General features: G+C 47.2%; 1 protein-coding gene and 1 long non-coding RNA gene across 2 annotated transcripts; one reads left to right on the forward strand and one right to left on the reverse strand.

Annotated features, from left to right (window-relative positions):
• Positions 1 to 671: 671 nt before the first annotated feature.
• UBB (ubiquitin B) lies at positions 672 to 2,776 on the forward strand. The gene is made up of 2 exons (XM_019944125.3): positions 672 to 825; positions 1,494 to 2,776. The coding sequence occupies exon 2, from the start codon at positions 1,500 to 1,502 to the stop codon at positions 2,643 to 2,645; it is 1,146 nt and encodes a 381-aa protein (XP_019799684.2). The 5' UTR covers positions 672 to 825; positions 1,494 to 1,499; the 3' UTR covers positions 2,646 to 2,776.
• Positions 2,411 to 25,892, reverse strand: LOC109551376 (uncharacterized). The gene is made up of 5 exons (XR_004524079.2): positions 25,646 to 25,892; positions 25,276 to 25,434; positions 24,234 to 24,351; positions 8,407 to 8,493; positions 2,411 to 5,179 (listed from the first exon to the last, which is right to left on the reverse strand). It is a non-coding gene; the product is annotated as an uncharacterized lncRNA (long non-coding RNA).
• Between the last annotated feature and the right edge of the window lie 8 nt (positions 25,893 to 25,900).

Here is a 25,900-nt window from a genome sequence, read left to right on the forward strand (position 1 = left end):
TCCGCAACGCTGATCCAGACAAGAACAAAAATAAAAACAGGCCAGTGTGAGGGGGGCTTATGCTTCAGAGCAGACACCGGGAAAAACTACTACGGGCCCCGCCGCCCAGCGCCTGGGCACCTCCAGACCGGGACAGGGAGCCCTTCTCAGGAAAGTCGCCGCGGAGCCCGCTATGCTCCAACCAAAGCCCTGAAAACACGACATTTACGGGGTCGGGGCCTCGGAGGAAGGAGCGAAGGCCCCCTCCTCCACCCCCGGCCGGAAGTACGCTTCTCTCCCGAAGGCGCTCTTCTGCTGCGCACGCGCACTCAGTTACTAAGCAACGTCGGTACCGAACCACTCCAGCCAGAGCCCAGCAACAGCCGAGCCGCCGCGTTCTCCACCAATCAGCGCCGGCCTCGCCTCACACGCCTCACCAATCAGCGCCGGCGCCGCAAGGAAGTTTCCAGAGCTTTCGAGGAAGGTCCCCTTAACTCGAATTCATCCGCCCGATAATTTTCCTACCTTTTCCGAAAGGAGGAGAAGGATCACCTGGAAGAGAGGTGAGCTGACTTGTTAGGATCCTTTGCTCGGCTCTAAGCAATTTAGGGTTCAGTCGAAGGGCCTAAGTGCGTCGCGGGAGGTGGGGGCCGAGCGAACTACTTTCAGCGGCGCACGGACACGGCGCCTACGTAAGAGTGATAAGTGACGCAACAGACGTTGCATAAATTTCGGCCCTGCCGAACCGGAGCGTTCAGAGGCGACTGGCATCGTTGGGGTCCGCTGTGTTGTGGTGGAGGTGACTCGGCGTCGTTGAATTCGCAGCATTTTCGGATTCGCTCACAGGTACTGGCCCACGGCCTACGAGTGCTGGGAGAACTGGAGAGGGGGGCGTCCGTGAGGGTGAGCGGGCGGGGGCTCGGAGGCCGCGGGGAGGGGTGGGGGAGGGGAGGCGAGGTGACGCGGCGCCGGCCTTTCCGGAAGAGCGGGCCTTGTTTACGGGTTGGGAGCGGGGCGGTTGGTGCGCGAGCCCGCAGAGGCCAACGGATACTTAACCGATGGAGATTCCATCCTCTCTTTTCGTGGCGGGGAAGGTGGAAGAGAGGTAGTCGGCTGGGGCTTCTGGAAAGGTTTTAACTTGAATCCCGACGTGGAGAAGGTATCGCACCGTACTTCCGTCTAACCGGGATTTTTATTTTAATGCCGCCATGATACTAGGTTTGGGGGAAATTGGGGCGGGGGCATTTTAGCGAAATACTTGTAGCAGTTAAGGGAGAGAGAACTGGATGTTCACCTCAGAAAGCACTTTTGATTCTGCCATCCCGTTTGGGTTGCCGTTTTGACTAAGGAATTTTGTGTTCAGTGATTAACTTAACGGTTAGTCTAGTAATTGGGGGAGGTTTGTGAGAGTCATTAACGTAGTTAAGAATAATAAACTGTTCGTTGTAAAGAATTGATTACCGACGAAAGCAGTAAAAAATCCTGAGGTGAAACACTAACGTTTTACTTTGTAGGTCAAAATGCAGATCTTCGTGAAGACCCTGACTGGCAAGACCATCACCCTGGAGGTGGAGCCCAGTGACACCATCGAGAACGTGAAGGCCAAGATCCAGGATAAGGAAGGCATCCCCCCTGACCAGCAGAGGCTCATCTTTGCAGGCAAACAGCTGGAAGATGGCCGCACTCTCTCTGATTACAACATCCAGAAAGAGTCGACCCTGCACCTGGTCCTCCGTCTGAGGGGTGGTATGCAGATCTTCGTGAAGACCCTGACCGGCAAGACCATCACCCTGGAGGTGGAGCCCAGTGACACCATCGAGAACGTGAAGGCCAAGATCCAGGATAAGGAAGGCATCCCTCCTGACCAGCAGAGGCTCATCTTTGCAGGCAAACAGCTGGAAGATGGCCGCACTCTTTCTGATTACAACATCCAGAAAGAGTCGACCTTGCACCTGGTCCTTCGTCTGAGGGGTGGTATGCAGATCTTCGTGAAGACCCTGACCGGCAAGACCATCACCCTGGAGGTGGAGCCCAGTGACACCATCGAGAACGTGAAGGCCAAGATCCAGGATAAGGAAGGCATCCCTCCTGACCAGCAGAGGCTCATCTTTGCAGGCAAACAGCTGGAAGATGGCCGCACTCTTTCTGATTACAACATCCAGAAAGAGTCGACCTTGCACCTGGTCCTTCGTCTGAGGGGTGGTATGCAGATCTTCGTGAAGACCCTGACCGGCAAGACCATCACCCTGGAGGTGGAGCCCAGTGACACCATTGAGAACGTGAAGGCCAAGATCCAGGATAAGGAAGGCATCCCCCCTGACCAGCAGAGGCTCATCTTTGCAGGCAAACAGCTGGAAGATGGCCGCACTCTCTCTGATTACAACATCCAGAAAGAGTCGACCCTGCACCTGGTCCTCCGTCTGAGGGGTGGTATGCAGATCTTCGTGAAGACCCTGACCGGCAAGACCATCACCCTGGAGGTGGAGCCCAGTGACACCATCGAGAACGTGAAGGCCAAGATCCAGGATAAGGAAGGCATCCCCCCTGACCAGCAGAGGCTCATCTTTGCAGGCAAACAGCTGGAAGATGGCCGCACTCTCTCTGATTACAACATCCAGAAAGAGTCGACCCTGCACCTGGTCCTTCGTCTGAGGGGTGGCTGTTAATTATTCAGTCTTGCATTCATAATGCCCAATAATGGCATCACCCTGCATTCTAGCTATTTGCCCCAATTTAAGATAGTTTCAGTAGTAGCTGAATTTGTTCAAAATGTTAATAAAGGTTTTGTTGCATGGTAGCATATTTGGTGTCTGTTGTCCTGAAATTATGTAGTGATGGTGGGGACTCCTAACTGGTTAAAGTGGTGTTCAAAGAAGACATTTAACTTGAGGTTGTCAATATGACCAAAATTAAGTCACTTGACTTTGGTAAACATTGGGTGTGCCAAGGTGTAGGGACTTTTGTCCTTTGTTCAAGATCATTTACAAGTTAGGGTTCTGGTGTCATTAACACAATTTTAAAGTGTAAGAATTTAAAACTATTGAATATGGAGGCATATTGAGAGAAAGCAAACTTGCCTGTGTGCCTCCACCTCAGATGGTGATCCAGGCTGCTCAGTTGTGCTTTCAATATCATTATTTGTTGACTATCCTTGTGCTTTTTTTTTTCTTTCTAGTGCATACATTTAAGTGCTCAGCCTTAGACAATGATATAGAACCCTAATTCTGCTTTGTGAACTGAGCCAAGAACCAAGTGGAGCCCTAGTCAACAAAGGTGGAGAGACAAATTGCTTGGAAGAATTTCTGAGTTAAAAGGGTATACTAGGGCTTCCCTGGTGGCTCAGTGGTTGAGAATCTGCCTGCTAATGCAGAGGACACGGGTTTGAGCCCTGGTCTGGGAAGATCCCACATGCCACGGAGCATCTGGAGCCTGTGCTCCACAAGAGAGGCCACGATAGGCCCGCGCACCGCGATGAAGAGTGGCCTCCGCTTGCCACAACTAAAAGCCCTCGCACAGAAAGGATGACCCAGCACAGCACAAATAAACTCCTACCCCCAACATCTTCTAAAATAACAAAGGGTATACTAACCTAAGGCAACTTGCTGACTTGGGTGTGTTAGGCAGCAAATTAAGGTGGTTCCTAACATAATTGGTTCCTAATGACCAACAGCTTTGCCTCACTGTAAGGATAAGATTGCTCCAGTAAGAGATTCTCTAATTCAGGTCGTGGTAAGAATCTTGTCTAAGCCCTACGCAAGCAGTTTTTGTGCTGCCATACCAATAAACACTAGGCAGTATGTTTCCAATACTGATACAAAACCGAGGGGGTAAGAATCTTTCTGGGCACAAGGTACTCTTTTTTAATTTATTTTTTTACAATACTTTTAAGTTCTCAACCTTTTCCCCCTTCACAGTGGACTCGCTGTAATGTAACTTCAGTGCTCCTTCTCAACTTGGTACAAAACAGTGGTGAGGGGAGGGACGTGCAAGTAAGGGGGAGGAGTTGGAAGCCCTCCTGGTTATCTCAGTTTTGCACTATGCTAGGGAAATAGCTCTTCTGGTACTAAAGCTGGTGTAACCACAGAGCAATGTTAGGGGTAAGAATCACTCAGAGGTGTGTTATAAAAATGTAGAAAGCCGAGCATGTCTAGAAATACCCCTTTGATAACTCCAGGTGTACCTGAGAAGTACTTCGGATGGGGCTTCCCTGGTGGCGCACTGGTTGAGAGTCCGCCTGCCGATGCAGGGGACACGGGTTCGTGCCCCGGTCCAGGGGGATCCCACATGCCGCAGAGCGGCTGGGCCCGTGAGCCATGGCCGCTGAGCCTGCGCGTCCGGAGCCTGTGCTCCGAGACGGGAGAGGCCCCAACAGTGAGAGGCCCGCGTACCGCAACAACAACAACAACAAAAAGTGGTAATGAAACATCAAGCCTTTAAAAAGCCTTCCTTAGACTTAAGGGAACACATTATATTCACTGTCAGATTGGAAGGTTATATCCTTCCCAGTCCCAGTGTTTTGACTTGCTCAAGGCCTGGTTTTTGTTCCAGGCAAACCAAGGACTGGAATCCAAGTGTCAACTCTGACATAGCTCAGAAAATTCATGAAGTTTTATTAGGTTTCTTGCCCCTCAAACTGCTGCTTGCAGGATGGGTGTTTTGCTGAATATTTAATAATTTAGGCCTTTTGCAGTAAAGCTGGGTTTTGAGGATTAAAAGTTCTTTCCTACACGTTACACTTAATAAACCTGAAAAATCATTTCACCTGAGTAAGTGAAGACTAGTGCTGATTTGGGCGATAGGACTCGCACAATTGTGTTGGCCTTTCTCCCAAATCACTGACTTGACAGGCTCGCAGGTCTGCAGTCCTGTGAATCCCTTGAGTAAGGTTTCAGTTGTTGCCCTAATTCTCTCAGGATCTCTTCCTATCTGTAGGGATCCCTTAAGGTATTCATGGATCTCAGCAAACTCACTCTACACACCTGAAGTCTGAGCAAGGAAAAGTCTCTCTAAATGTGTTGGTCTTCAACAACCTGTGCCATCAGTTGGTTTTGGAAGTCGGTTTTTCACTCTTGGCCTCAAACCTTGCTCTAGGCTGAATTCAACAGGCCAGTTGTGGTTTGTGGTTCCAGCTGACTCCTGTTGACTGAGGGGTCAGCAATGCAGTGGGGAAATGTGACTAGGAGTGAAACTTTGGGATGACCTAGAAAGGGATGGGAGAGTTCATAAAGATTTGTTCACGTATCTCAAGCCAAGAGAGTTCTCAGTCCTATCACCTACTCATCTCAACGTTCCTTGTCCAGTTAGCTTCTCATCCAACTGTCAGGAATATAGTTCTCAAGTCCAGTGTTGGTCCAAATGTTAAAGAGCCCATGGGAAGGAAGATACATGTATTCCGTTACAGCCCATGGTGCAAATACTTCACCTGCCCTTCCTTTAAGGGAATGTCTCCCTGAACCTCTCCACCCCTTATAAAACCTCAGAAACAATAACACAGAGGGATGCTTATGGGACCTTTGTGACTTGTTAGGCTGGTGTCCAAAGTGTATGTGGGTCAGTCTTGCAAATTATTTTAAACTTAATCTTGGACCTGTGCTATCTCAGGAAAGCAGATTCCCTGTGTTGACCAGAACTGCTTGTACCGTACATCATTACGTGCCCTGAGATGCCAGAGTTTGTACAACAAGCTGCCACTCAACCACCCCCACTTGTAATCTTCACTGTTTCCATTTTACTTAGGAATTGGATAAAAGAAGAGTTTCTGTTAATATATTTCTTGTTCCCTTTCCTGAAAGAATGCTCACACGTGTGTGCAAAGATGTGTTAAAAGAATACTTGCTTGGTATACTGAAAGCAGTGGTCCCAGGGGCTGGTCTGTGGCCTGCTGCCACTCCAAGATAAGTTTTTGCCAGTTCTCAGTAAAATGAAAAATATGAAAACGGCACAGTGGATTTTACATAAAATTAGGTCTATTCAATTTAAAAGATCATATGCCCTCAGTGTAAAAATGTCTAATGTAATGGTTCAGAGTGTTGCTCTGGAGACAGGACTACTTGAGTTCATACGTGGCTGCACCACTTACTGGCTTGTAACCTTGGGCAACTCATTTATCCTGTCAGTACATCAGATTCCTTACCTATAAAAATGGGGTAGTTATACCTATCAGAGTAGTTATGAGGATCACATGTGAAGTACTTAAAACAATGGAAAAACTTGCCTAGTGCTGACAACGCTACTGTAATGACAAAATTGGGAACAAGCTAATCGCCCATCAAAGGGGAGTGGTTAAATGATGATAATGCAGTAGTTCAACAGAATGAAGGAGATAGGAACTCATGGAACACCATTCAAGACAGTGAAAAATGCTAGAGCAAAAGGTGTGCGCGTGTGCACAAGCACGCAGATGAGTGGGCCCCTGTGTGTGGCTTCAGGAGAGGAAAGGGGGGATTGTGAAAGGAGATGTATTTCAGCTTCTTTATCGCCACCCCCAGGCTTTCAAGAGGACTGAAGTCACTGACAACACAGCACCAGCAGTGTTCACAACAAGCGGGCCCCCGTCCAAGGGCCGGTCATTCCGCCCTGAAGTCAGGCCGCACTCCCAAACTGCAGAGTAGACTTATTTTGCACCAGTCTCTGTTTCATTTTCCATGGAAACTACATCTCACGAGACTTTCCGAACCTCAACAAGATTACTGAACCTCAACAAGCTTCATTTTTAAAAAAATTTTTTTTATTTATTTTTATTTTTGGCTGCGTTAGGTCTTCATTGCTGTGCGCGGGCTTTCTCTAGTTGCATTGGGCGGGGGCTACTCTTCGTTGCGGTGCGCGGGCTTCTCATTACGGTGGCTTCTCTTGTTGTGGAGCACGGGCTCTAGGCGCGTGGGCTTCAGTAGTTGGGGCGCACGGGCTTAGTTACTCTGCAAGCATGTGGGATCTTCCCGGACCGGGGCTCGAACCGGTGTCCCCTGCATTGGCAGGTGGATTCTTAACCACCGCGCCACCCGGGAAGTCCATCACAAGCTTCATTTTAGATACACTCTGCTCATTCCTCAAATAATCCAAAGGGGCAAGTCATGGCTCTCTTTCAATCAGGCCCAGCCAACACCAAGTGGAAGCTTTAAGATAAATGTTGATTTTTGGGAAAGGATCTTGCACTTAGTGCAACGATACTAACTGGGAAATAAGTTTTGAGATTTTCCTTTTTTTTTTTTTTTTTTTTTTGCGGTACGCGGGCCTCTCACTGCCGGGGCCCCTCCCACTGTGGAGCACAGGCTCCGGATGCGCAGGCTCAGCGGCCATGGCCCACAGGCCCAGCCGCTCCGCGGCATGCGGGATCCTCCCGGACCGGAGCACGAACCCGCGTCCCCTGCATCGGCAGGCGGACTCTCAACCACTGCGCCACCAGGGAAGCCCGAGATTTTCCTTTTTTCATACTTTCTTGATCCCATCACCATCCTTATCTCCCCCTCTTTTTCATGGCCATCAGAAGCTGAGTGTCACTCTCCAGCTAGTAGGTCTGCCAACGCCTATAATTTACTCTAGCACCTACTCCTCTAACCATGTTAACACCAGCACTCCTCTTAAGGAACACCTTTACCTTCACAAGTTTCTGATATCAGTGTTTCCCTCTGTCCTCCAAACATTACAACCACTGTGAAAGGGTGCTGTGGTCACAGGAGCTCAGGAAGTTGTCTGTTACTTCCCCCTTGGAGACCATCTTGAAGACTCCAAGAAGTTCTGCCTTAAAGGAACCGGTTTAATGTGGTTCAACCCAGTGTGTTCCAATTTCACTTTTTTTTTTTTTTCCACTTAACTTTTCAATCGGGTAACATCCCTCACACTTTGAGAAACCTTGTTAGAGCCATGACCCCTCCCATCTCCCTACCCAGCACTGCTGATTTTGCTTGGTTTCCTGGCCTCTGCAGGGCAGAAGCATTGCTGGCCTCAGGGAGTGTCACAAACTGGGTCTGGATATTCTACTACTAAAACAGAGCAACACAGGGGCTTCCCTGGTGGCACAGTGGTTAAGAATCCGCCTGCCAATGCAGGGGACACGGGTTCGAGCCCTGGTCCAGGAAGATCCCACATGCCGCAGAGCTCCTAAGCCTGTGTGCCACAACTACTGAGCCTGCACTCTGGAGCCCGCGAGCCACAACCACTGAGCCCATGTGCCACAACTACTGAAGCCTGTGCACCTAGAGCCCGTGCTTGGCAACAAGAGAAGCCACTGCAATGAGAAGCCCTCGCACCACAACGAAGAGTAGCCCCGCTCGCTGCAACTAGAGAAAGCCCACGCGCAGCAACAAAGACCCAACGCCGCCAAAAATAAATAAATAAATAATAAATAAATAAATAAATAAAATTAAAAAAAAATAGAGCAACACAAATACAAAAGAGAACAATATAAAGGAAAACATTTTTCCAACTCACAGGGAAATGGATAAGACTTCAGGTTAAATGTTTCTTCTGTAAGTTGTTCTTAGTCAGCTGGTATCTGCTGTGGCTTGTCTTCATCAGCTGTTAACAGACAAAACAGTAGTAAAGTTTGGACATGTGATTTTTTAAAAAGTTACCTGATTTTTTTTAAATACAAAAGTGATACAAGCTCTTTTTTTTTTTTCCAAGCTCTTGATAAAACACATCCAATGACATATAGGAGTATCCAGTAAAAAGTGAAAAATCCCCTCTTACCTCTCTCACACACCCCCGAGCAAACCATTGAAAGAGACTATTTTTCCATCCATTTATTCATTGAACAAATATTTATCGTCTACTGTGTTTCTAGCATTGGAAATGTAGCAATGAACAAAACTGACCAAGTCTGCCCTCATGGAAGTTACATTAAAGAGGAGACAGACAAATATGCAAATACATCATATTTTAGATAATGGAAAGTACTATAGTAAAAATAATAAGAATAAAGCAGAATAAAGGGCATTGGGTGATCAGGGAAAGCCCCACAGTTAATATGACATTTGAGTAAAGGTCTGGAGGAAATGAGGGACTTGCCTCATGATATCTGGGGGAAGGGTGTTCCAGGCAAAGGGAACATCATGTGCAAAGGTCCTACGGCAGAAGAAAGCTTAAATTCAAGATCAATATGATGGCCTGTATAGCAGGAACTTAGCAAGGAGAAAAGTGGAATGAAATTATATCAGGGGTGATGGGAACATTACTTATTGGTTCATAAGGACACTGTAAGGATACACGTTGTAGGTATCCTTCTGGATTTCTATGCCACTACAGACACATTTGTGTAAATATATACATGTCCCAATGTATATATTTACTTCAATCTTGCTAATGTCTGCATAATAATTCATAGTAGGTACACCATGTTTTCCTTAAAATAATTTTATTGCTAAACAAGGACCCGGGAATTCACTGGCGGTCCAGTGGTTAGGACTCCACGCTTCCACTGCAGGGGGCAAAGGTTCGACCCCTGGTCAGGGAACAAAGACCCCACATGGCGGCATGGCCAAAAAAACACAAAAAAACAACAAGGACCTACTGTATAGCACAAGGAACTATGTTCTATGTCTTATAATAACATAATAATGAATAATAATAATAATTATTATTATTATTATAATTATAATTATATAATATAAATAATAATATAAAAATAATAATAATATAATAATGATATAAAAATAATAATAATAATATAAATAATAATATAATAATATAAATAATAATATAAAAATAATATAATAATTATAATAATAATAATATAATAATAATATAAAAATAATAATAATAATAATGAATAATAATGAAAAAGAATCTGAAAAAGAACATATATATTCTGAATCATTTTGCTGTACACCTGAAGCTAACAACATTGTAAATTAACTATACTTCAATTTTTAAAATGGTTTAAAAAAGCACTATTAAAAAATCATTTTAGGGCTTCCCTGGTGGCGCAGTGGTTGAGAGTCCGCCTGCCGATGCAAGGGACACGGGTTCATGCCCCGGTCCGGGAAGATCCCACATGCCGCGGAGTGGCTGGGCCCGTGAGCCATGCCTGTGCTCCACAACGGGAGAGGCCACAAGAATGAGAGGCCCGTGTACCACCAAAAAAAAAAAAAAAAAAAAAAAAATTATTGCTTTCCTAATTATGAACGTAATAAATACTCAATGTAATTAACTTGAGAAATACAGAAAAAGAAAGCACCCATTAAACCTACAATCCAAATATACTCAATTTAGCATATTTCCTATTTTCTCAGTATTTTTTACTTAAATAACAGTGAGTGTGATCCAGTTGTCAAGACTCAATCAATGGATGTGTGTGTGTGTGTGTGTGTGTATGTGTATGTGTGTGTGTGTGTATGTGTGTGTGTGTGTGTGTGTGTGTGTATGTGTATGTGTGTGTGTGTGTGTGTGTGTGTGTGTGTGTATAGAATAAAACTTGAAAGTCCTTTTTCAGTGTCCCTCCTCGGAATCTCTCTCCACACTTATCTTTCTCTGTGTCACTTGGTAAAGGTTTGGTGTATTTACCACCAGGTTGTTCTAGTGTGTTTACATATGTATGTATTATATAAAAACATACTTTAAAAATTATACATAAAAGGAATTGTACAGAACATACTCATGTAGCTTGAAGCCAGCACATACAGATCTCCCTGCTTCTTTCTGAATTGCTACAATATATTTCACAGTACAGATAGACCATATTTTACCCATCTCTTTACTGATGGATATTTGTGGGTTTTTTTCGCTATTAAAACAACCCTGCAGGGACTTCCCTGGCGGTCCAGTGGTTAGGACTCCAGGCTTCCACTGAAACGGGCACGGGTTCAATCCCTGGTCAGGAACTAAGATCCCACAAGCTATGTGGTGGGTGGCCAAAAAAATAAATAAATAAAACACTGCTCCAATGAATATCCTTGAGAACGTCTCATCTCAGACGTGCAAATATTTCTTCAGGATATAGCTAGAAGTGGAATGGTATCCAAGAATATGGCACTGAAATCTGTGATTACTACAAAGTTGCCCTTCAAAAAGACAGTACAGGGGGCTTCCCTGGTGGCGCAGTGGTTGAGAATCTGCCTGCTAATGCAGAGGACACGGTTTCGAGCCCTGGTCTGGGAAGATCCCACATGCCGCGGAGCAACTAGGCCCGTGAGCCACAACTACTGAGCCTGTGCGTCTGGAGTCTGTGCTACGCAACAAGAGAGGCCACGATAGTGAGAGGCCTGTGCACTGCGATGAAGAGTGGCCCCCGCTCAACACAGCTAGAGAAAGCCCTCGCACAGAAACGAAGACCAAACACAGCCAAAAATAAATAAATAAATAAATAAAATTTTAAAAATAAAATGCTTTATTAAAAAAAAAAAGACGGTACCACATGCAACGAAATATTATTCAGCCTTGAAAAGGATGGAAATTCTGACACATGCGATGTAGATGAATCTCGGTGAAATAAACCAGACAAAAAGGACAAGTACTCTATGATTCCACCTATACGAGGTCCTTAGAGTAATCAAACTCATAGAGACAGAAAGTAGAATGGTGGCTGTCAGGGGCTGAGGAAAGGGGATGGGGAGTTAGTGTTTAATGGGTGTAGAGTTTCAGTTTGGGATGATGAAAAAGCTCTGGAGATGATAATGGTGATGGCGCATAACAATGTGAATGTACTTGATGCCACTGAATCTTATATTTAAAAAGGGTTAAAACGGTAAATTTTGTTATGTATTTTTTAACACAATAAAAAAGAGAACTATACCAATATGAATTCCCACCAATACTGCATAAGAGTACCTAGTTCTCCAGACCCTCATATATATATATTTTGGGGACTACACTGCCCGACTTGCAGGATCTTAGTTCCCAGACCAGGGATCAAACCTGCGCCTCCTGCAGTGGAAGCATGGAGTCCTAACCACTGGACCACCAGGGAATCCCATATATATATATATATATATATATATATATATATATATATATATATATATATATTTTAACATCTTTATTGGAGTATAATTGCTTTACAATGGTGCGTTAGCTTCTGCTGTATAACAAAGTGAATCAGCTATACGTATACATATATCCCCATATCCCCTCCCTCTTGCGTCTCCCTTCCACCCTCCCTATCCTACCCGTCTAGGCGGTCACAAAGCACCAAGCTGATCTCCCTGTGCTATGTGGCTGTTTCCCACTAGCTATCTATTTTATGTTTGGTAGTATATATAAGTCCATGCCACCCTCTCACTTCGTCCCAGGTTGCCCTTTGCCCTCCCCGTGTCCTCAAGTCCATTCTCTACATGTGCGTCTTTATTCCTCTCCTGCCCCTAGGTTCTTCACAACCATTTTTTAAATTTTTGTTTCGATTCCACATATATGTGTTAGCATACAGTATTTGTATTTCTTTTTCTGACTTACTTCACTCTGTATGACAGACTCTAGGTCCATCCACTTCACTACAAATAACTCAATTTCATTTCTTCTTATGGCTGAGTAATATTCCATTGTATATTGAAGATGTGCAACATCTTCTTTATCCATTCATCTGTTGGTGGACACTTAGGTTGCTTCCATGTCCTGGCTATTGTAAATAGAGCTGCAATGAACATTGTGGTACATGACTCTTTGAATTATGGTTTTCTCAGGGTATATGCCCAGTAGTGGGACTGCTGGTTCGTATGGTAGTTCTATTTTTAGTGTTTTAAGGAACCTCCAGACTGTTCATAGTGGCTGTAACAATTTACATTCCCACCAACAGTGCAAGAGGGTTCCCTTTTCTCCACACCTCTGCAGCATTTATTATTTGTAGATTTTCTGATGATGGCCATTCTTACCTGTGTGAGGTGATACCTCATTGTAATTTTGATTTGCATTTCTCTAATGATTAGTGACGTTGAGCATTCTTTCATACGTCTGTTGGCAATCTGTATGTCTTCTTTGGAGAAATGTCTATTTAGGTCTTCTGCCCATTTTTGGATTGGGTTGTTTGTTTTTTTGATATTGAGCTGCATGAGCTGCTTGTAAAGTTTGGAGATTAATCCTTTGTCAGTTGCTTCATTGGCAAATATTTTCTCCTATTCTGAGGGTTGTCTTTTTGTCTTTTTATGTTTTGCTTTGCTGTGCAAAAGCTTTTAAGTTTCATTTGGTCCCATTTGTTTATTTTTGTTTTTATTTCCATTTCTCTAGGAGGTGGGTCAAAAAGGATCTTGCTGTGATTGATGTCATAGAGTGTTCTGCTTATGTTTTCCTCTAAGAGTTTTATAGTGTCTGGCCTTACATTTAGGTCTTTAATCCATTTTTTTTGCGGTACGCAGGCCTCTCACTGTTGTGGCCTCTCCCGTTGCGGAGCACAGGCTCCGGACGCACAGGCTCAGCAGCCATGGCTCATGGGCCCAGCCGCTCCGCGGCATGTGGGATCTTCCCAAACCGGGGCACAATCCCGTGTCCTCTGCATCGGCAGGCGGACTCTCAACCACTGCACCACCAGGGAAGCCCTTTAATCCATTCTGAGTTTATTTTTGTGTATGGTGTTAGGGAATGTTCTAATTTCATTCGTTTACATGTAGCTGTCCAGTTTTCCCAGCACCACTTATTGAAGAGGCTGTCTTTTCTCCATTGTATATTCTTGCCTCCTTTATCAAAGATAAGGTGACCATATCCAATATATATTAATAATCACTTTAATTTTGGATAATTTGAAGGGCAAAAATGACACTGTTTTAATTTGCATGTCCCTGATTAAACTTGTGAGATTAAACACTTTTTGCTTTTTTGACATTAATTTGTATCGCAAATTACCTGTTCACATCTTTGCCCGTTCTTATTATTAATTTGTAGGACCTCCTTATACATTCTAAAAAGTAATCATTTTTCTGTTATAACTGTCATAAACTGTCTTTCAGAGGGTTATTTCACTTTTTGTTTATGGTGTCTTTGTAAAAACCGAAGTTTTGGATTTCAAAAGGAATCTGCCAATCCTTTTCTTTATGATTTCTGGGCCAAAGAAGTGAGGGAGCCGTTCTGAAAATTGGGGGCCTTCCCTCCATCCCTCAAGGCCAGTGTTTGAGAGGCATGGACCACACGCTGAAGGAGCGGAGGGGCTGGGCCAGCAGGGCCACCTGGCCCCAGAACTCAGGCTGCTGCGCGAAGCAGCAGCAAGTTCACATCCATCCGCGCAGGAGGCTCTGGAGTGGGAGAAGGCCGGAGGGAGGCCCGGCTCTGCTCAGCTTGCCTTTCTTCAGACTTCTAGTTTTCAGAACTGCTCTGCTCGCCCTGAGTCAGAGCGGAAAATACTGACCGCTCCAGCAAAGGGGATGCTTCAGCATTTGGGAGAGAAAAGGGCCTTTGGGGCTTACCCAAAGAAGGCCTTACTCCCCAGGGAGAATGCTCTCCCCTTCCATAATCCTCGGCCTTCCCACTCTGCTACATACGGGTTAGCTGGCAGCCCCAACACCTCCTGCTTTGCCCTGGCTTCTGAGAATCGGCACCCCGGCCCCTCCCACTCCTGTTTTTCTGAGCATCAGGCCTGAGCGTAATCACCTTTAGAAGCTCAAGCGGCCTGCTCTCTTTTTGCAGTCAATACTAAGTTCAGATGCTCTGACGGCCTTTTAGATGATGCTACTCCTGCCCCGAGCTTTTCCTGGAGGCTCCTGTTCCCACACCAGCCAGGACCTCGGGAGGGACCAAGGCCCCGAGCCACCCAAGGGCATGAGCAGGGAGCTGAGACAAACAGAGACCTCCAGAGGCGAGAAGACAGAGGCTGAAGGGGTGCAGCGGGGGCTGGAAGAGTATGCACGTTGCATCCTCTGCACTCCTCTGGCACCCCCACCCCCACCCCGACGCTGAAACCTCTGCGACCTCCTCTCCTCTTTTCTGTAAAACCACAAGAAGGCAGGTGGAGACTGCTCAGCCCTAGTAAAGTGCTGGTGGTTTCCTCTAAGAGGCTGCTCCCCTGCAGACTCACGTCATCCACCTAAAATAATTCACTCATCTCACTTCCTGCTTTGCCGTCCCCACTTGTATTTCAGGCCAGAGCAGTGCAGCACGGCTCCAACCTCTGGCCACGAGGTTCAGGTGAGCGGGGCGCAAAATGGGTCTCCTCACATGGAAATTTATAGTGAAATACGAGGCCCATGACTAAAGACATACCCCAAAGTATATACACCATCTGTGCAGGCTCTCTGGGGTGACCCAGGAACACAGAACGTAAGGGGCAGAAGGTGGAGACGCAAACTTTCTGTGGGGCATGGTTTGGTCTCACCCAGAAATCAGCAAATATCACCACTTCCATCTGAACAGATGGGGCCGAACAGCTCTGTGTGAATATGGGCCTAAACATCTCCTGGGGATACGAGTTCTGGGCCTTACTCCAAAGCCTCACGTGTGTAGAAATAAAATTTGTCCTTCTGGGAGGGGAGGGAGAGGGACGGACTGGGAGCTTGGGGTTAGTAGATGCAAACTATTACATTTAGAATGGATAAACAACAAGGTCCTACTGTATAGCACAGGGAACTCTGTCTAATTTCCTGGGATAAACCAGAATGGAAAAGAATATTTAAAATAATGTCTATATGTGTATAACTGAGTCACTTCGCTGTACAGCAAACATTAGCACAACATTGTAAATCAACTATACTTCAATTAAAAAAATAAAAAAGGAAAAAAAAAATTGGTCCTTCTTACCCTGTGCAAAGTGCTGAGGCCGCCCAGACAAACATGCCCAGTCATCAAGTGGAACAGGCCTGTAACATCCCCATATTTACCAGGGATGATAAATACCAAGCTAGGTCGGGGTCAGGAGCCCTGAGGGCTGCTCCCCAAGACAGGGGAGGGTGTGAACGTCTCCTGGGGTGCTGGGGGGGGACGCGCTGTTCTGAATTGGGACGATGAAATGGAGGAGTGGCTCTGCTCCTGCCTCTCCCCCACCATTGCGCTGGAACACGCAGTACCTGCTGCCACCCCTCCAGTGACTCTCATCTCTGCTCCAGGCCTCTGGAGCCAAATCAGGGCGGCCCAGACCTCCTGTGTTTGGGAGACGCTGAGAAAAACAGGCTGGGACTGACTGATTTCGGCAATTGCCTACTCATCCCCCCTCCAAACAACCAGGCCTAACGGATGACATCGTAGGGGTGAGTCCCTCTGGAGAGCACAGTGTGAAAACAGGCCTGGAGGGGTTGTTCTGTGGGTCGAGGGGTGGCTGGCTGTGTTTCTCTGGAGCCTCCCTCTGGGGTTTATCTACTCCCCATGCGCTGAGCTTGTTGGGGCCTGCGGACAGAACAGAATATACCCAGAGGATATAGTATGGCAACCTCCTCTGCTCTCAATACTGCACTTCTGATACTTCTGGTCACCAGATGTGAGGTTGGTTTTTTTTCCCCAACACTAACCAATTCAGCAACACCAGCTGGGTGTCCTACAATTTAACTAAATTCTGACACTATCTACTTGGAAACAGGTCAGATCCCACAGGTTAAGGACATCACCACTTTCAAGAGAAAAGCTACACACTGCATTATCTTCAGAATAAGAATTTTAAATTAGATTAATAAACAAGTTAAAAGATATAAGGAAGCTATTGGAACTACAAAACAAGAAAACATCAAAAAGAACCAATAAGAGAGACTAGGTTGAATATGTAATAGTTGGACTAAAAAATAATATTTAAACATTCTCTTGAATGGATGAATTAGACAGCTGAAGAATGAATTAGTGAACTGGAAGAACAGAAATTCCCCAAAAGGAAAAAAGAAAGAACAAAGGAACAGAAAGTATAAAACAGAAGCTAAGAGATATGGAGGATAAAAGTAGAAGTGGTAACATTTAGAAAATAGGAGTCCTGGAAGAAGGAGATAAAAATGGAGGGGAGGAAAGGCAAAATAAATAAAAGCAAAAATAAACAAATGGGACTTAATCAAACTTATACGCTTTTGCACAGCAAAGGAAACCATCAACAAAATGAAATGACAACCTATGGAAGGGGAGAAAATATCTGCAAATGATGCTATCAACAAGAGTTTAACTTCCAAAATATACAAACAGCTCATATAGCTCAATAAAAATCAAAAAATCGGCAGAAGACCTAAATAGACATTTCTCCACAGAATATATACAGGTGCCCAAGAAGCACATGAAAAGATGTGCTAACTAATAACATCACTAATTGGGACTTCCCTGGTGGTGCAGTGGTTAAGAATCCACCTGCCAGTGCAGGAAACATGGGTTCAAGCCCTGGTCTGGGAAGATCCCACATGCGGTGGAGCAACTAAGCCCGTGCACCACAACTACTGAGCCTGCGCTCTAGAGCCCGTGAGCCACAACTACTGAGCCCACGAGCCACAACTATTGAAGCCCGTGAGCCTAGAGCCCGTGCTCCACAACAAAGAGAAGTCACCGCAATGAGAAGCCCGTGCACCACAACGAAGAGTAGGCCCTGCTCGCCGCAACTAGAGAAAGCCCGTGTGCAGCAACGAGGAGCCAACACAGCCAAAAATAAGTAAAAATTTTAAAAAACATCACTAATGGGTTTCCCTGGTGGCGCAGTGGTTGAGAGTCCGCCTGCCAATGCAGGGGACACGGGTTCGTGCCCTGGTCCGGGAAGATCCCATGTGCCGCAGAGCGGCTGGGCCTATGAGCCGTGGCCGCTAAGCCTGCGCGTCCGTAGCCTGTGCTCCGCAACGGGAGAGGCCACAACAGTGAGAGGCCCACGTACCGCAAAAAAAAAACAAAAACAAAAACAAAACAAAACAAAAAATCACTAATTAGAGAAATGCAAATCAAAACTACCATGAGGTATCACCTCACACCGGTCAGAAGGGCCATCATCAGAAAATCTACAAATAAAAAATGCTGAAGGGGGTGGAGGACAGGATGGAGGTTCCTTAAAAAACTGAAAATAGAGTTACCATTTGATTCAGCAATCCCACTTCTGGGCACATATCCAAAAAAGACAAAAATTCTAATTAGAACTGAGATCCTGCGAGCCACACAGCACAGCCAAAAAAAAAAAAAGGAAAAAAGGAAAATATATATAGCTAAGAGCAAAGAAAAAGGGGAAATACTTTCATAAAACCAACCATTGAAGTCAGAATTAAAATAACTTTTGCACACATGAGTTCAGAGCTGATGGAGCCTTGGCACTTCTGCAGGTTTGAGGTACAGAAGTGAATTCAGAGCCCCAGCCTCTGGCATGAGCCCTTTATTGGGCAGGATCAGCTCTCTGGGTTGAAGGTTAATTGATGCCCCCTACTTCAGCCTCTGGAAAGCTCCTTTCCTCTCCTTCCTTCTCTGACATTCTCCCTGAGTTTCTCAGGCTCGGGCAGACTTGTGCACCAGCTGTCATGTGGTAACTGGCTTATTTACAAGAGATGCTGGGAACCCCTTTAGCCTTGGGGTACCCAGGGCCCTGGGAGCTGCTGGGGTGGGGGAGGGAGGAGAGGGTCTGATCCCTGCATATACCCTCCCTTGGAAACACACCTCTTCCTCTTCCCTAGTCACCTAGCAAAACCTGAAGCCTGGAAGAGTCCTGCACCTGCCTTCGGGGGAGGGTATCACACACCTCAGCTGACTGGCTTCATTTTAAATTCATGACGACAAAACTCGGAAGGGGTTTGAGCACTGCCCTGCAGTTCTCCATTTCTCTAAGAGGTGATAGGCTCTATTTCTTCAACCTTCCCACACCCTTACTCCCAGATGGTGACCTTGACCTCACGTTTCTTTGAGAAAACACCGGCCATCAGACCTTCCCACCCTTGGCCTGAAACCTGTCCACACTTGGGCCACCTGACTCCTTTTCTCGCTCCATGAACAGAGATGAAAACCTCCACTTGGGCCATCCTCTCACCTTCTTGAGGTCTCTGTTCTTGCAGGTACCCTCCCCCCTGCACTGACCACTGGACATGCATCAGCATACAAACAGAATCTGTCATTTCATGGACAGTTGATCTTTAAACGAACAATCCTCACGTCTCCTTAGTTACTGTGCCACCTCCCTGCTTCCCTGTATAATGAAACACCTCCAAAGGGTGGTCTGCACATTATCCCAACTTCAACTTCTTCACCTTCTGTGGGCAGAGGGGGTGGGGATGACTTCAGATTGTCTTGAAAAAAGAAATAAAACATCACAACCATGGTTTAAAAATGGCTTCCTCCCCAAGCCCCTCTAAAGTGATCATAGAAGATTAAGAAAAAAAAAAAAAGTAAATCCACAGGGACAAAGAGAGTGGGAGGGGAGACCAGGCAGAGGCACGGCCAGCAGTGTTTGCGCCATGGACGGTGGATGGCCACTCGTAACTCAGTAGAGAAGCTGAGATCTAGTGCCCTGGGAACCAAGCACAGAGGAGACCCTGCTGACTGGGGGGAATGAAGTGGACACGTGTCTGCTAAACTGTGGGAACTGTGACATCACCCATGGAGGATGCTCAGTGAAGCCCCATCCACACAGCTGGCTTTTTGGTGCCAGACATTCGAGGAAAGCCTCTTCCATGAAAGGCAGAGATCCCCCCAAAACAAACAGAAAAAGTGGAACTGGGACCAAAGGAGACCACGCTGAGACACAAAGGAGACTCTGAAGCTTTCCTGTTCTCGCTCCAACTCACCGGACCCAAGTGCTGCTTTCAGGCTGTGCTGGCCTGGACACTCAGCCTTCCTGGCCAACACCCTTTCTCTTCTGAGATGGGTTTTTAACATTGAGGCAGCCCCCTGGGGCACCCTGGGGCTCTGAGGGAGGGTCTAACAGTCAACTCTAACTCACTCTCCACAACTTACATGATAAAGTCTAAATGTGAGTGGCATTTCTGAAACGTCCTAAACCCTTGTTCTGCACTCCTGTCCCTGGTTCTTGAGTCAACCTGTCCTTCCCTCTGCTGTGGTCTGAAAGTCTCTGTGCCCCCCAAAACTCACAGGTTGAAATCCTATTGCCCAGGATGACAGTATTAGGAGGTAGGGCTTTGGGAAGTGCTTAGTACAGGAGGATAGAGTCCTCATGAATGACATTAGTGCCCTTATAAAGGAGACCCAGAGGGATGTTGCCCTCGCATCCAGTGAGGACACAGGGAGAAGGCCCTGGCTACCATCCTGGTCCTTACCAGTAGGTGACCATGCTGGGGCCTTGACTTGAACTCCCAGCTTCCAGAACTAAGAGGAATAAATGTCTGTTGTTTATAAGCTACCTAGTCTGTGATAGCAGCCTGAATGGACTAAGGCACCTTCAAAACATCCTTCCTTTCCAGGCCTGCACTAGCCCCAGGCAGGGACAACAAATTTTCCTCAAAGTCTAGGGGCCTGGGAGGTGGTCAGACACTGCCAAGGGGAACTGCAGCAAAAGCAAGATATGTGGGACCTTAAAGGAAGCCAGGGATGACACGTACTGTGTGACTGCACTCACATGACATTGTGGAGACCGCAGATGTAGAGGACAGAAATCATCAGTGGTTACCAGAGCATGGCGGTGGGGGAGGGGCGGGCAAAGGGGCACCAGAGCACATTTTGGGGTGATGACAATGTTCTGTATCTTGACCACTGTGGTGGTCATATGCTTGTGTGTGTGTGTGTGTGTATATATATATATATATATATATATTTTTTTTTTTTTTTTTTTTTTTTTTTGCGTTATGCGGGCCTCTCACTGCTGTGGCCTCTCCCGTTGCGGAGCACAGGCTCCGGATGCGCAGGCTCAGCGGCCATGGCTCACGGGCCCAGCCGCTCTGCGGCATGTGGGATCTTCCCGGACCGAGGCACGAACCCACGTCCCCTGCATCGGCAGGCGGACTCTCAACCACTGCGCCACCAGGGAAGCCCATGCTTGTATATTTTTGTCAAAATTCTCTGACCTGCTGGCTTTAAAGGGGTGTAAATTCTTAAAAATTACAAAGCACATTAAAGTTTTAAAGGGTGTAAGTTATACCACAATAAACCTGACTTTTTAAAAAAAAGAGATGGGAACGCAAAAGGAGACGGGACCGCCTGCTCCCAGTCCCACCGCCATCACCTGCGAACTGAGCTGTAATCAAGAGCGAGCCAGTTAACTTCACCCCTCAGACTCCGTTTCCGCTTCTCAAAACTCGAGACGCCCACAGATCTCCCTCTCAGCGTGTAGGTGGGGCGTAAAAAACAGAGAGCCTCCGAGGCGCCGGCTCGAGCGCGTGCCTCCAGCTTTGCCCACGCCCAGAAAGCCCGAGGCAGGTGCCTCCCTACCCGCTAGGTGCGCCCCGCGGGCGCGCACCCGCTCCCCTGGACACTCAGCCAGGGGAGGCGGGGGCCTCAGCCCGGACGCCCGCACTCCCGCGCTGTGACAGGGGAGGGGAGGGGGGCGTCAGCGGGGAGGCTTTGCCGCGCTCCTACCGCGTCCTTACCTGGGAGGCCCAGCAGGATCGCGGTCACCTGGCTCCCGCGGTTCGTCGGGAAAAGGGGCGGGGTCTCACCTGGGCGGGTAATTGAGGGGACGCGAAGGGAGGGGCTCCCTCGGGAAACTGGGTGTGCGAGCGACGCTGAGGCGCGGAGGGGAGGAGTCCTGGGTGTGGTCGTGGCTGAGGCGCGGAGGGGAGGAGTCGCGGGTGTGGGCGTGGCTGAGGCGTGGAGGCGGGCCCTTTGCGTCACCTGCTTGGTCTCCTGATTGGCATTCACCCCTCGGTGCTCGACCGCGGTTCTTTGGCTCGACCTCGGACGCATTCCGGCTCATCCTTTGTCTCGGTCAGGCTACCTGATGCTTCCTTGGTCCAGGCTGACTCAGCCTGCGTCTGGTCTTTCTCCTGTCGCTGTCGCTGGTTCTGGCCTGCCTATCTGGCCTCAGGCTGTGCCCCTCTAATCGGGCTTGACTCTGTCCCTTTGACCAGAGCTTCCTCTCTCTGTCCCGTCTGTATCTCGCCTCCGCCTCCCCACACCCCCTTTCTCTATTCTTGTCTCCCAGACGACAGAATATCCTTCTCTCCCGGTCTTTTCAGTAGTAAAATCAGACATCTATTAGCCAATAGCGGGGGCTGTTTATGACGGGCCCAGATCCAGCCCGAGGTCGGAGAAATTCCCCAGAGGCTATGCGCTTGGGACTGGGTCCCCGGATTTAGCCCTCGGCCTGGCTGTGGTTATTCTGAGTCCCGGGAGAGAGGCCCCACATCTGGGCCTGGCTGAGCAGTGGCCTGCGGGGCGCTGAGGCCGTGTGAGAAAGGGCAGCTCGCTTTCCCTGAGAGCCAGAAGCCTCCCAGGCCAGGAGGGCCCCACCCACAGCAGCAGGACCCGTTCTCCTGCAGGAGGCACCCTTGGCCTCCGTGGCCCTCTGAGGGCCAGGGCCACCTCAGCCAGTATTTTCCTCTCCCATTACGATTCTGCTCAACTCCAGTCCCTGTCTCCCTTGTTCCAGGAAGACTGTCCAGCCTCCTAAACTGGCTTATTTCTATTTCTTCTCTGTCAGTCTCAGACACAAAGCTGCTCAGAGAGGCTGCATCTGGCCAGTAAACAGGCCCAGCCCAGGCTCTGGACCAAGTTTTGGGAGAAGCAAAGGTGCAGGCTTGTGCACCCCGCTTCCCCCCCAAGTCCCACCCTCCCTTCCCTCCGAGGCCAGAGCAATTCCCTCCTTCCCACTCTGGACCCCTCTCTCCCACCTCTCTTCAGAATTTACATTAATTATGCACAGACTTTAGACATCTCTTGCACAGTTGAGTTGGGTTTTTTTGTTTGCTTGTTTAACTCTGCAAGAGATGCCATATTTGTTTTTCTAAAGGCAGTGGTAAAAAATTCAAATAGTCCAAATGATGCATATCATAAAGGAAGTTGCCTTCCCACCCTCCACCCTTAGTTCCCCACTCCAGAGGATATCTCGGATGCGCTTTTTTCTTTCCTTCTTTCTTTTCTGTTTTTGGCCGCGTGGCATGCGGGATCTTAGTTCCAGACCAGGGATCGAACCCGTGCCCTCTGCAGTGGAAGCACGGAGTCTTAACCACTGGACCACCAGGGAAGTCCCCTGCTGCACCTTTCTTGAACCTCTCACTTGTTTTTGTTAAAATCGACTCTGAAAATCAATTCAAGTGAAAAAACATTCCTTTACAAAAAGTTACTAAGTGTGAAGTGAAACACATGGGAAGATTGAGCCTAAAGACTGCTTGGGGGAGATTTTCCTCGCGTGGAGACTGGACTGGTTGAAGCTTTTTGAAACATGAGTCCAGTGGCCTTGGAATTGAGGAAGCTGTGTTTCTCTGCTTGATTCATTTCCCACTAAAAACAGGCATTCTTCTCTGCTCAGAGGACCTTTTTTTTCTTTTTTAAGATAAAATTCACGTATAGTTCTCTAATTTAAAGCGTACAATTCAATGGTCTTTGGCATATTTACAACAATCATCACAATCAAACTTAGAACATTTTTCATCTCCCCCAGAAGCAGCCCTGTACCTTTCAGCTCCCCATTACCCCCCAAGTCCTGTTGCCCTAGGCAACCACTAATCTACTTTCTGTCTCTGTAGAGTCCCCTATTCTGAACATTTCACATAAATGAAATCATGCAATATAAATCCTTTGTGACTGGCATCTTTCACTTAGCCTAATTTTTTCAAGGTTCATCCCTGTTGTAGCATGTATCATTATTCCATTCCTTTTTACGGCTGAATAATATTCTATTGTATGGATAGAATTTTATTTATCCATTCATCAGCTGATGGACATTTGGGTTGTTTCCACTTGGCTATTATAAATAATGCTCTTGTGAACATTTGTGTACAGGTGTTCGTGTGGACTTAAGTTTCCATTTCTTTTGAGTACTTACCTAGGAGTGGAATTGCTGGGTCATATGGTAACTCTATGTTTAATTATTTTGAGGAACAACCAGACTGTTTTCCAAAGTGGCTGCACCATATAATCCGCCAGCAGTGTATGAGGGTTCCAACTTCTCCATATCCTCACCAACACTTATTATTATCTGTCTTTTTAAAAAATTTATTTTATCCAAGTATAGTTGATTTACAATGTAGTGTATTATCTGTCTTTTAAATTATAGCTATCCTAGTGGGTGTCAAGTGGTATCTCATTGTGGTTTTTGATTTGCATCTTCCCGATGACTGATAATCTGAGAACTTTTTATAAACTTGATTTGCAATTACAGTTGTCTGCCAACTGTCATTGTCACCTGATGTGGTGATGCCTCTGAAGGACTTGAGGGTCTCCACTTACTCTTTAATTTTTCCCCAACAGCACAGTAATGCCCTCTGCATTATGATCATAATTCAAAGCCTTCCTGAGCACCAACTGGGGGCTGGACGCTGTCCTGGGTGATGAGATACAACAACAACAACAAAAAAGCAAGATCTCACCTCTTGGAGAGCTTGGTGGGTAAATGTGTGGCTCTGGATTTGAATCCTTGCTTCGTCACCTCGCAGCCACGTGGCCTTGGACAGGGTATCTACTCTTGCCCAGCCTCAGTTTCCTCATCTGTGAAATAAGGTTGCTCTGAGAGTTGCACGTAAATCACTTAGCACAGCGTCTGGCACATAGTGACTGCTCACAAGGCATCTGTTATTGTTAAAGATGAAGCCAGGACTTCCCTGGTGGGGCAGTGGTTAAGAACCCGCCTGCCAATGCAGGGGACACAGGTTCGAGCCCTGGTCTGGGAAGATCCCAAATGCTGTGGAGCAGCTAAGCCTGTGCGCCACAACTACTGAGCCTGTGCTCTAGAGCCTGCGAGCCACAACTACTGAAGCCCGCACACCTAGAAGCCCATGCTCCGCAACAAGAGAAGCCACCACAATGAGAAGCCCACGTGCAGCAACGAAGACCCAATGCAGCCAAAAATAAATAAATAAATAAATTTATAAAAAAAAAAGAGATGAAGCCAGATGATAAAGTAAATGTTAACAATACTGGACAATGAGTTATGATCAGAGAAATGCAAAGTGTCATGGAACACATAGTGGGGTCTAGGAAAGGCTACCCAGAGGAAGTGATGTTTAAACAGAGAGGTAGGAATTGGCTAGAGCAAGGCAGTGTGTGTTTGTTTGTGTGTGTGTGTGTGTGTGTGTGTGTGTTCCTGGCAGTTGCAACAGCTTGTGCAAAGTCTTGGAGGCTTGGAGGCAACAGAAGAGAGCATGGCATCTGGAGAGACGGAAATGTGTTCAGAATGTCTAGAACAGGGCTGTGCAATAGAATTCTCTGCTATGATGGAACAGTTCTATCTCTGTGCTATCCAACGTGGCAGCCACTAACCACATGTGACTATGAGCATTTGAAATGTGGCTAATGTGACTGTAGAACTGAATGATTTAATTTTATTGTAACTGACTTAAATTTAAATAGCCACTGTGGCTGGTGAACTTACATTGGACAGCACAGGTGTTTACACTGGAGTGTAGTGTGTACCTTCAATCCGAGATGAAGGTGGAGTGTGGGGAAGGGCATCCAGACTGCACCGGCTTGGTATGGACTTTGCCTTTTACTCCAAGTGTCGAGGGAAGCCACCAGCTGGGGGGAGGGGAGTTAGGTGATCTGGTTTTCATTTTTGAAAGATCACTCTCGTTGCTGTAAGGAGAATCGATTATGGGGGTGTTGGGGACAGGAGTGAAGCAGGGAGACCAGCTTGAAGGCAGCTGTGGTCTCCCCGGCAGGGATGATAATTGCTTGGATCAGGCAGAGATAGAGACAAATTGGTAGGTTTGCCGGGTGTGGGGATCCTGACGGCTTGGATTTTAGGAGTGAGGGAGAGGGAGGTGACCTAGGGCTGGATACTTACTTGGATGGTGGCTGCGTCCCCAAGTCCCAGCGCTGAGTCTGGACCAGGGCTGGTCTGGAAGGGAGGTCTAATTTCGAAGCCCAAGTCGGCCTCCTGTCCGCCCCTGCTGGCTGGTGCTGGAAGCGCCTTTAGCTCAGGGAAGGAAGGCAGCGGCCGTCAGGGCCCCTGGCTGGGGGGCTGGGGGGCTGGGGGAAGGCCCCGGAAGGTCGGGTGGGCGGGGTGCATTTCCAGGGAGAGGTGCTGGGCTGAGTCTCT

The sequence above is a fragment of the Tursiops truncatus genome, chromosome 20, assembly GCF_011762595.2.
Source record: "Tursiops truncatus isolate mTurTru1 chromosome 20, mTurTru1.mat.Y, whole genome shotgun sequence".
Taxonomy (NCBI): Eukaryota; Metazoa; Chordata; class Mammalia; order Artiodactyla; family Delphinidae; genus Tursiops; species Tursiops truncatus.